The 10,410-nt window shown below is 42.7% G+C and overlaps 1 protein-coding gene across 1 annotated transcript in view; it reads left to right on the top strand.

Moving 5' to 3' along the window:
• Window positions 1–6,840, top strand: part of LOC109479738 — a 14,673-nt gene extending 7,833 nt beyond the window's left edge. Inside the window, exons 2-6 of the mRNA XM_019781728.1 lie at window positions 1,787–2,209; window positions 3,671–3,837; window positions 5,252–5,353; window positions 5,610–5,718; window positions 5,960–6,840. Coding sequence (XP_019637287.1) covers window positions 1,787–2,209; window positions 3,671–3,837; window positions 5,252–5,353; window positions 5,610–5,718; window positions 5,960–6,801 — 1,643 coding nt within the window. The 3' untranslated portion in view covers window positions 6,802–6,840. The remainder of the gene's footprint in view (window positions 1–1,786; window positions 2,210–3,670; window positions 3,838–5,251; window positions 5,354–5,609; window positions 5,719–5,959) is intronic.
• The last annotated feature ends 3,570 nt before the right edge of the window (window positions 6,841–10,410 follow it).

Here is a 10,410-nt window from a genome sequence, read left to right as displayed (position 1 = left end):
CCTGTGCTTTAGATTTATTATTATTTTTTATTCATTTGTTATTGTAGTATAATTATATATTTTTATTTTATTTCATATCATATTATATCTTTAGATTTTTTATTTTATGTTCGATGGCAGCATGTGATTTTCATTGACCCTAAACAGTACACTTGGGGTCCGCGCGGACCCCAGCACCATATATGCTCTAATATTTTTCTTGTTTGTAAAGATTTTTTTCTGAAATTTCAGCTAATTGTCACCCACAAAGTTGTCCCTCAATACAGTGCAGAAAACTCAGTTTCCCCCTTTTTTGAAAATTTTTATATCTGATTTTCTTTTGGGGTCCGCGCGGACCCCAGTCGGCCTTCGATTGTAATGGATACACTGGCGTCCTTATACATGACTTTATTTCCGTTTTAATATGTTTTTATGCACTTATCGTGTGGCCACCAAATTTTCAGAGAATGGTGTACTAATAGAAAAATTCTAACAATTTTTAGTGTAATTATGACGTCATAGCTAATAATGTGGTCCGCCATCTTGGATTTTGACCAATGACGTCATCAAATTAGCATATACTATGAATATCAAATGATTTAACTTATCTTTAATTATGTAAGATGTTATTAATGTCAGAAAGGAAGTGTTATTGAATATAAATCCCTGAAATTTAACGTTTAAACCAAAATTACTGATTTAAAAAAAAACTGCCTGTCAGAAACCCGTTTCCATGGCAACACAAAAATCATTAACGTATTTAACTAATATGAATTTTTTCCCAGATGCATTTTAGGAAAGGTCACCAAATTTGATGGCTCTAGCTTAAGCCGTTCAGGCGCTATCTGACATTAAAGTTGGCGCGAGCCTAAAAAAAAAAACACTCGGTCTGAATATAAGGTGTAAAAATCGGATTTTTCTTCTTTTTGTCTTTCCTTCGCCATAAAATAGGAAAAGGTCAAAATGTATGATTTTTGTACGTGGTGTGGACTCAGAGGTTCACACATCAATTTGCAAAAAAATTGAGCTGGTATCATGTTGATAATTTCTAAAAATTAGCAAAAAACTGCTTTGGGGTCCGCGCGGACCCCAGGTGTACAGATTGATCAGTCCGTAAAGGTGTTCTGTTGAGGGTTAATTACCTTTCAAACGACACCAAACTTGACCTTCTGGGACGTCCGGGTCCGGTTGCCCTAACCCTAACCCTACCTTAAGGCGGCCCTTAAATCTTCAAACACGTATAAATCCAAAACCAAGGATGATACGTGCAAACGGTTTACGGACCTTACTATTGGGGCTATTACCTTTCAAACGACACCAAAGTTGACCTTCTGGGACGTCCGGTTCCCTAACCCTAACCCTACCTTAAGGCGGCCCTTAAATCTTCAAACACGTATAAATCCAAAACCAAGGATGATTTGTGCAAACGGTTTACGGACCTTACTATTGGGGCTATTACCTTTCAAACGACACCAAAGTTGACCTTCTGGGACGTCCGGTTGCCCTAACCCTAACCCTACCTTAATGCGGCCCTTAAATCTTCAAACATGTATAAATCCAAAACCAAAGATGATACGTGCAAACGGTTTACGGACCTTACTATTGGGGCTATTACTTGAGTGCATTGGCATCGCTGTCATGTTTCTTTTGTTATACCTTGATAAAAAAAATGAAGCCACCACACGAGTACACCATTTTTCTAGCCTGAGTGTCAGCTTTTCTGGCTTTCGTCCGCTCCCCAAGAATTCCCTACCGATAGTGGCTGACACTCACGCTACCACTTTTCTTCTTGATTCTACACATGCAGGTGCCGCACACGAGTACGCGCATTCGATCCAGGTTGCTCGCAGCGCCCCGCCCGGCCCCTCTACCCCGAGGCCAGGAGGTACAACAACCACCGCCGACGGGGGCCCACCAGACCCAACCGCCGCACACGTGTACGATGGGGAACGTGCCCCCCCTCCCCTGATGCCACGAGGACCAACCACCGTCGACAGGGGCCCTCCCCCACCTCCCCCGACGCCAGGAGGAACAACAACTGCAGACGGGGACCCACCAGACCCATTTGCCGCACACATGTACGAGAACGGGGACGAGTTCAGGCAGGGGCTCGGGCCGCCTCTGAGCCGCGACGTTCTCGGCGCCCCGCCTGTTCCCTCTTCCCCGAGACCAGCGAGAGGAGACGATGGGTCAGCCGATGGTCAGGCGGACAGCCCGAACCAGCCTCCAGGTAGGAGAGTCAAGTTTTACCTGCACCATTCAGAATTTAGGAAGTATGGATCACACTGAAAACTGTTCAGAAACCATTGTTCAGAAAACTGTTCAGAAACCATTGTTCAGAAAACTGTTCAGAAACCATTGTTCAGAAAACTGTTCAGAAACCATTGTTCATACTTCATAGGGAGCTATCATAGGTAGTAACAGTCACTGAGTGTAGCAAATAAAAATACACATACATGTATGCCTACATTTGTATATAAACAGGGCCTGTACATTGTACATGGACCTGTGCAGGTTAGGTACATGTACTTGCACAGCTCCAATTTTACCTGCACGTACGTGCATATGCACCCAGTATTTTGAGTCTTGAGAGTAGAATAATAATATTGCTTTCCTATCAATGATTTGTCCTTTCTGCTGTTTTAATTTGATCATGGTTCGAAACGGAATATTTTCCTGTCTCCCACATGCTTTTGCACACAATTTTTTTCATTCAATTTCAATTTTATTAAGAATAGTCAACATAGCAGGGGTACATAGTACTCCTGAATTGTGTGGACTTTACATATTATTAAGTATAAGAAACGCACAAGACAATTACATACAAGAGTGGGACATGAAACAAAAGAACACTAGGTCTGCATTTCGCTATTGTACAATCTGATTGTGCAATGGAGGAACGAGTTATACAGTCATGTAGGTACCCATATCAATATTATTTCTATGATGTATCATCAGGTTGTTATTTTTGTTGTTTTTTATTGTCAATTTGTAATCTTTCTTATTATCATTATTGTAATTATGATTACCAGCCTCCAGGTAGTAGAGTGGAATCCCAGTTTTCAAAATTCAGATAGAATAGAATTTTTTATTATTAATTCATTATCGAATGGAATTTGACAAACCGTGTATTACAAGCTCCACATGTTCATGCATCAACAACTTAACAACATGATGTTTCCTTTTACACCCTAAATGCATTCGATATATTGTGTAGTAACAGTACCATCAATATTACTATAAATTGCATTTTGTTTCTACTGCCAAACAACTCGTCGTGGCGTGGCGTCGTGTGGTGTAGTGGTACATCACTGGACTATGAAACGGGGAGACCCGGGTTCGATTCCGAGTCGTACCCGAACAAGTCCGAACATGCGCCCCGACGTTGTACCCTTGGGAAAGTACTTTACACTTTACCTCACTTCACTTCACTCAGGTGAAAATGAGTACCTAGCTTTGGCTAGGGACGTCCCTCGGATAGGACGTTAAATGGAGGTCCCGTGTTTGGGAGAGCCACACCCCACGCACTTTAAAGAACCCACCGCACTTATCGAAAAGAGTAGGGGACCTTCCCGGTGTGAGTGGTTCAAACCTTACAGTATGGTCTCGGGGTTGACATCTTTGAAAAGGTGATAGTCACCTGTTATGTCAAAGGCTTGAAAATAACGCATTAATTTTCTCCATCTCATAGATGCTGCAGAAGAAGGACGAACCATCTGGGAGCGACTGTGCCAAAGTTGCACAGGCCGACACATCGGCTTTATCATCATCATCATCATCACGTCTGTCATCATGGTAACACTGATGGTACACGTGATTCTGATGCACACCGGCTCCCCAACGTCTCACCTTGACTCGGTAAGTTTTCTCGCTTGTTTGAACGGTACAAAAAATCGCCCATTCCCTACATTGTTGAGCTGTTAAACGCTAGTTAAATGCAGTTCTTCCCTACTCTTACTTAAGAGGGCATAGAGTGACTGAGTGCGGCTAGCATTGACATTTACCTCTACTAGTAGTGTAAATAGGCATTATTATAGCTCTCTCAGGACACCAACTCGACCAGATGATGATCATAGCTCTCTACCGTTTTTGTGTGATTATTGTGTAAATCATGTATTTTTTAAACCATTAGTATTGTTTAATATCTAATTTTATAAATTGTAAGAACAACTCAATTCAGACTCGAGGTCTGCTAGTTGTTTGAATAAAGATTGATTGATTGATTGATTGATTGATTGATTGATTGATTGATTGAACATGTACTATATGTGATGAAAAATGGCTTTCTTGCATTCTTACTCACTCAGGACAAAAATTTTGAGTTGCCAACCTTTTTTTGTTTGGTTAACTTATTGATTCACTGTATTGTTTCATCACAAAACTTGATTATTTTGTTGAATTGATCCATGGTTTCATTGTTACAGTATTGTTTCACTTACTTTTTATGTCTTAATTCATATTTGATTTGACAAAATTGCAATAATGTAAGATCATGATGGGGGGAGATATCAAACAAGCCATTATGGCTTTTGCTCCACCCCTGCACGCTTACTTTTCAGTTGTTTCATGTTTTGTAAACTTTGCTTTTATTATGTTTGTGCAAAGAAATCAAATCAAAATCAATATTACCTTGCATATGCAGTTTGTTTGTTCGTTTGTCAGAAGGATATGAGCTTGTGAAATGAAATCGTTCAGGTATATACATGCAATATACAAGAATTACAAGCAAGAAAATTACCTTTCTAACATAAGGAGCTTTGACATACGTCGAGCAATCACAAAACTCAGAATTGGATGTCACAAACTCAGTATAGAAACCGGAAGATTTCAAAGGCTTCCTATTGACCAGAGGGTTTGTCCATTCTGCCCAGAACTAGTTGAGAATGAGTATCACTTTTTGATGGAATGTCCTAAGTATGTTGATGTACGCAATTCATTAAATACGAAACTATCGTCATATGTACCAGAATTTACATCGATGGATTTAAGTAGCAAATTTAAGATAATAATGACCTGTGATAACCCATGTATGGTAGATATAGGAATGTATATCAAACAATGTCTAGACATAAGAAATTCCTCCAATATTGTAAAAGTTCATTCACATCCTATATCAGCCACAAACTCCTGTATTAGTTAGTTTAGTCCATAGTTAAGTTTATAGATAAGTTTTGCCATACTTTGTACCATGTACAACTGTTGTGCAATAAAGTTATTATTATTATACTAATGTAAAGTATTGCATAATCCAACAATATCTATCTGTTTGTAGCCTGTGATCACCAATGGAGGAACGGACACCACTGACGCTACTGGACATGCCTGGCAGAGCTCTGCTGAACCGAGGACTGTGATGTTGGCTGACATCATCAAGGTCAGAAGCTGCTCGATTAGGCGACACCAGTTTGATTTGTTGGTTCTTGGATTTTTTTCACAAACAATAATAATTATGAATATTGTAAATTATGTCATATGTGATGGGATGTTTCTTTTTAAAGTCTTTAATCCTTTGAGACATTTGATATTGAATTGTAAAGTAGAGATAGATATTTTGAGTCTGCCAGTGCTACTAAAGTTTCTGATGTTAGTCTTATGTCTATGTCTGAATTTTATAAATAACTGTCACACAGGTTGATCCGGCCCGCGGGCATAGCCCTCCGGACTCAGTCCCTGGGAAAGTGGAGACTGCCGGACCTACCCGAGCCACCATGGCCAGGCCGCTTTCCGTGGACACTAAAGGTTTGTCATTTACTGATCTTCACGGACTTCTAGTACTCCCCAAACAGAGGTTTGGGCTTTGGCTTAATTTTGCCATGTTTTTAAGTTTTATTGAGCTTTTTTTGTACTGATATCTTGTTTAAGATTAAAAATAAGCCTACTGGTGAATTTCTACTCTTTTCAGCCACTTCCAGATGCTTGGTAGAGGCTAAGTAAGGAACTGGCGTTTTCTGACAAAGCTCCTTCTTTTGTATTGCTGTAGAAGTGTCTGTCGGAAGCAGCAGCGCACGGGTTATCACCTTTGGTGACGCGTCGGGTGCTGGAAACCTGGGCGGCGCGCGCGCGGTCGCAGTCTCCCCAGACAACAAGATCTGGGTGGCTGACCAGACCAAAGCACGCCTTCAGGTGTACAGCATGGAAGGTGCCTTCTTGCGCCAGTTAGCACCAGGGCTGGGCTACCCAGGAAAGGAGCCGGTTGACGTGTCCTTCGACAGAGATGGCGACATCTGGGTCTTGACGAGTGGGTACCCTACCAGCGTCGACACCGTGGTCTGCTTCGACAGAGAGGACCATCTCAAAGCCAGCTTCAACCTCCCTGACGACGTACCACGGGGGGCAACCCGCGGACTGGCGGTGGGCGTGCATGTGTACGTCACCTGGTCCGAAGGTTACAGTGGCGGCGTGCAAGCCTTCCAGCCTGACGGGAAGTTCCTGTGGGGCGTTGGCCCGCAGCAGCGGATGAAGATGCCAACGAAGGTTGCTGTCAGCCGGGAAGGGTACGTCTACGTCTCTGACTTTGGCCGTTACTACATCTACGTGTACACCACAACCGGACGATACGTGAGGAAGTTTGGAGGACTGGGTAATGACGGTGGCCGCCTGAGTCGTCCTCGTGGCATCTGTACGGACAGTTCCGGTCACGTCCTGGTGGTGGACCCTTGCACCCATCGTGTCGTGATGTACTCAGGCCGGGGCGCGTACGTCCGCGACATCGCCATCCCCCGCCATTCTGCATACTGCACTGCGGTGGATGTTGCAGTCGGGCCAGGAGGACAGTTGGTTGTGGCCAACACAAAGACAATCTTTGTGTTCCCCCGCTACTGACAAGGCTCATGTTGATTTCATTATATGGATGACATCCGTGCGTGCATGAATTCCCCCCCCCCCACCTGCGAAGTGAGCAAATACATGTATATGCAGTAAATTGAGGGAAAAAATATTGGAAAGCAATTATACTAATGGCCTAAATCAATCCCAAAGAAAAAAAGAAACTGGAAAGAATTGAAAATGAAGAGTAATTTATTCGCCATACTACAATGTTTTGTTTACCGGTAGTCCTTTTTCCAAATTTCATGATAACATACATTTCACCAAGAAGCCAACCCCCAAACTGTTTTAATTTGCACGCTCGCATCACCTTTTTGGTTTTTCAGAGGATGTCATCCATACATCAACATGGCCTAATGCTGTGCAAGGATTTGCCCTAAAGTTTGTAAAGTTGAGACTTGAGAGAGAAGGTTTCGCGCTTCTCTCCGTGGCAAAAACTCCCTCGGCAGCAAATCGTCCCTCCGCGGCATATTACTCGCGTCGCTCAGAGAAAAAATTACGCCGACGCCCAACAAGACTGCGAAGGAGGCTAGTAAAGTTGCAATAAGCGTAGCAGTTTGGTGGTATATAATACTTTAGCTGTTTAGCCCAGGTTTCAAGACCTATTCAACAAAGAATCATACGTATATATATACTGACCAACTTCTGTTACTTGTAAGTGGCTGTCAAAGTTGCATCAAAGTGCCTTGTATATTTTTACATTTGCATTCAACTTGAAAATATTTTCCTTAGCTGATTCAGAATTTTAATGGTTATGTTAAGAAATTTGGATTGTAATTGCAGTGTCAAACAAGTATAAACTTTGGCTCTATAGAACAGTAGAGAATGTAATAGTACAAAATTGTAGTAGCAATGTGATAGTAGCAATGTGAAAAAAGTTGAAATTGCGAGTAGCAATCATGTGATATGTAACTGCCAGCCAAAGTCTCATACTACCAGGGAGAGCATGGCAAGCCAGAGTTTTTATTGTTCTGTATTCTGGGTTAGGTGCTAATGTAGCTAAGTAACGAATGTTTGTGTGCACAACCATGCTTCAATTCCACATTAATATCTTAGCATGAAACTCTTGGTGAAACTCTGGCACAATCAGTTTACCTAAAGCCCGAACTAAGAGACTTAACAACTCGTTCCTTCATTGCGCTGTTCGCCTCTATAACAAGACAATCCAGCAGTAGTGTTATATATATTGTACCTAGCTAAATTCTTCGTGATAACTGCGTATTTAATCTGCATAGATTTTAATTGTGTTATCGTCTTAAGATTGAAGTCGCCTATGTTCGCCTATACAATCGTCTTAATATGTGTTCACCTATGTTGTTTCATGTGCACGATGAAGAGTGTTTTTAATGTTCTATATCCTATTGTAATAAGGACGAAATTCGGGTAGTCGCCCGCGAGATCCTTACTGAATAAAATTTGATTTGATTTGATGAAGTTAATCTGTGTTGGTATACTTCATTATGACAATTTAGTAATGCTCAGTGTTGGGAAGAACGTTTAGCCCTTTTTGTCATATTAATATCTGATCTAAAACGTGTCTTGAAGAGTAACAACATGTATATAACTGTCTTTGCCAGGTCCCTAGTGATGTAAACACCTAATAAGCAGTCAGTGGCAGACTCAAGGCTATAGTTTACCTTTGCTTAAATTTTAAGCAAATCCGCGGATTCAGAGGGGGGCGCACCCGGCGCGCGCCTCCCCGTTCGACCGGGCAAAAAAAATTTAGACGACTGGCCAAACACAAAATTGCAGAAAAAAACATAACACAAAGAATAGAAAGGAAGCCTATGGTTACGACCAGTTCTTCCCGGACACGTATCTCGGACTGTAGATGTACAGAGCTGGGGCGACGGAGCGCCGCGCACGTGTTAATAATCCAGTTTTACACTATGACATTAGCGGGCACGCCCCACCACGCCTAGACTCGATTATTATTTCACTACTGTGAATCCCTAGCCTTTGTGCCTCCCATCTATCGTCGATATTGACACGACGTTGCAGTAAAACAAGACTCGGACGCACGGTAAGAAAATGTACTAGGTCACTCACGTCCCGAGCGCAACTTGCCCCGGGTGCTCGTATAGGTCATGCCGACGGGATGGTTCGCCAGCCAGCCGCCGATCTCAGTGGAACCCCGGCCGAAAATAAATACCCCCGTAAGAATAAACACAATTCTAAGAGGGTTGGTAAGGTCTGCAAGCCGTGAACGTTCTTGGTCGTCGTAACGTAACATGAATATAACATGGCAGTTTTGCCTCAACTGATGGCCAGTTCTAATCATACTAATGCACTTTCGGCTCTAGTTAACACAGAAATCTTTAACAAAGATTATATCCATGCCGTTACAATGGTTTGGATGACAGAAATCTTTTCATTTCGTATCACAAATCTCTTTAAATCCTAAGAAATGCTGCAGGAGGATTATTTTGTAGCGGGAATGTACCAGCCACGGTACGAAGTGAAAAAGTGCGGGGTAGATGTACACGGTACGTTTTGTTACAATTATTGGGGCTTTGAAATCTTTTGCCGCCCGCCGGGTGGGCGGGGCCCATAACTGTGCCATTGAGGGCGTGACGCCGCTCTGTCTGATCAGGACGTGCCGTCGTCTTGGCAACACGTAGGAACCGTCCCAGCGACAAGAAGGTTTCCATGCTGGGAAGTTTTTATTCCTTTGATTTTGTGACATAAGCAGTAGTTTATTTTTTTGAAACTTTTTCGCTCTTTCCCGTTCAGAATTCTAAGTCCCAGTAGCCCCTCGTTCTTCTTTTAGTTTGCATCAAATTTTGAATTCGGTAGCACAGGCTCACTTCTCCGCCTCCGTAATCGTTGCTCTCCGATGGGCGGTCAATCGAATTTTTGATAAACTACGCCGAGCTAACTTTTCCGTGGTCCGGTCAGGTTGCAGGCAAGGTGGCCCCATTCAATGTGTGTCTTCCGCTGACACCCGGCGCTCCAGAATTTAGTATCCTCCTAAAATTTTGTGAACTCTTGAAAATGGTAAACACGTGCGCGGCGCTCCGTCGCCACGGCCGTTACTTCACGTTATCCGTTAGTGTATTTGAGTTCTGCGATGTTGTGACCGCGCGTTCCCCGCGATCGGAAAATGTTTTAAGTGATCCGGTCTATAAACAGGCGGCATTTCCTTTTGTATTTGTTTCTTTTTTTCGCTAACTAAAATCCATCGTGAAATTTAGTCGTCCCAAACATAGATGCATTTTCAATATTCTATTTCCTTAGTCGTAAAATGTACCGACAGGCACATGAATGTACTGAAAACACCAGTATTACTTCGTTGCTTATTTGCTCAGAAATGACTCTAAAACACACCAGAGAGACTCTCAATTTTAAAAATTTTCTGGGGGAGGCCCCCAAGCCCCCCCAACGAGAGGGGGGCTTCCCCCCTCTCGTGCTCTCCCCCCGCGCTGACGCGCTACGCTTACGTGGCCTTCGTCAGGTGGTGCGCCACCCCGGATCCGCGGATGGACCGTCACTACGTGATCAAAAATTGACCCACAGTGACAAAGGTCGAAATATGTTGTTCTAAAGGTATCGCGGAATGGACTAAAGTACATGTAACTAAACTTGATAGGCATCTTCTAGGTTGAT

This window comes from Branchiostoma belcheri, unplaced genomic scaffold, assembly GCF_001625305.1.
Source record: "Branchiostoma belcheri isolate BF01 breed outbred unplaced genomic scaffold, Haploidv18h27 scaffold5, whole genome shotgun sequence".
Classification (NCBI taxonomy): domain Eukaryota; kingdom Metazoa; phylum Chordata; class Leptocardii; order Amphioxiformes; family Branchiostomatidae; genus Branchiostoma; species Branchiostoma belcheri.
The sequence above is the reverse complement of the archived record's forward strand: the minus strand, read 5'-3'. Positions and strand labels throughout refer to the sequence as shown.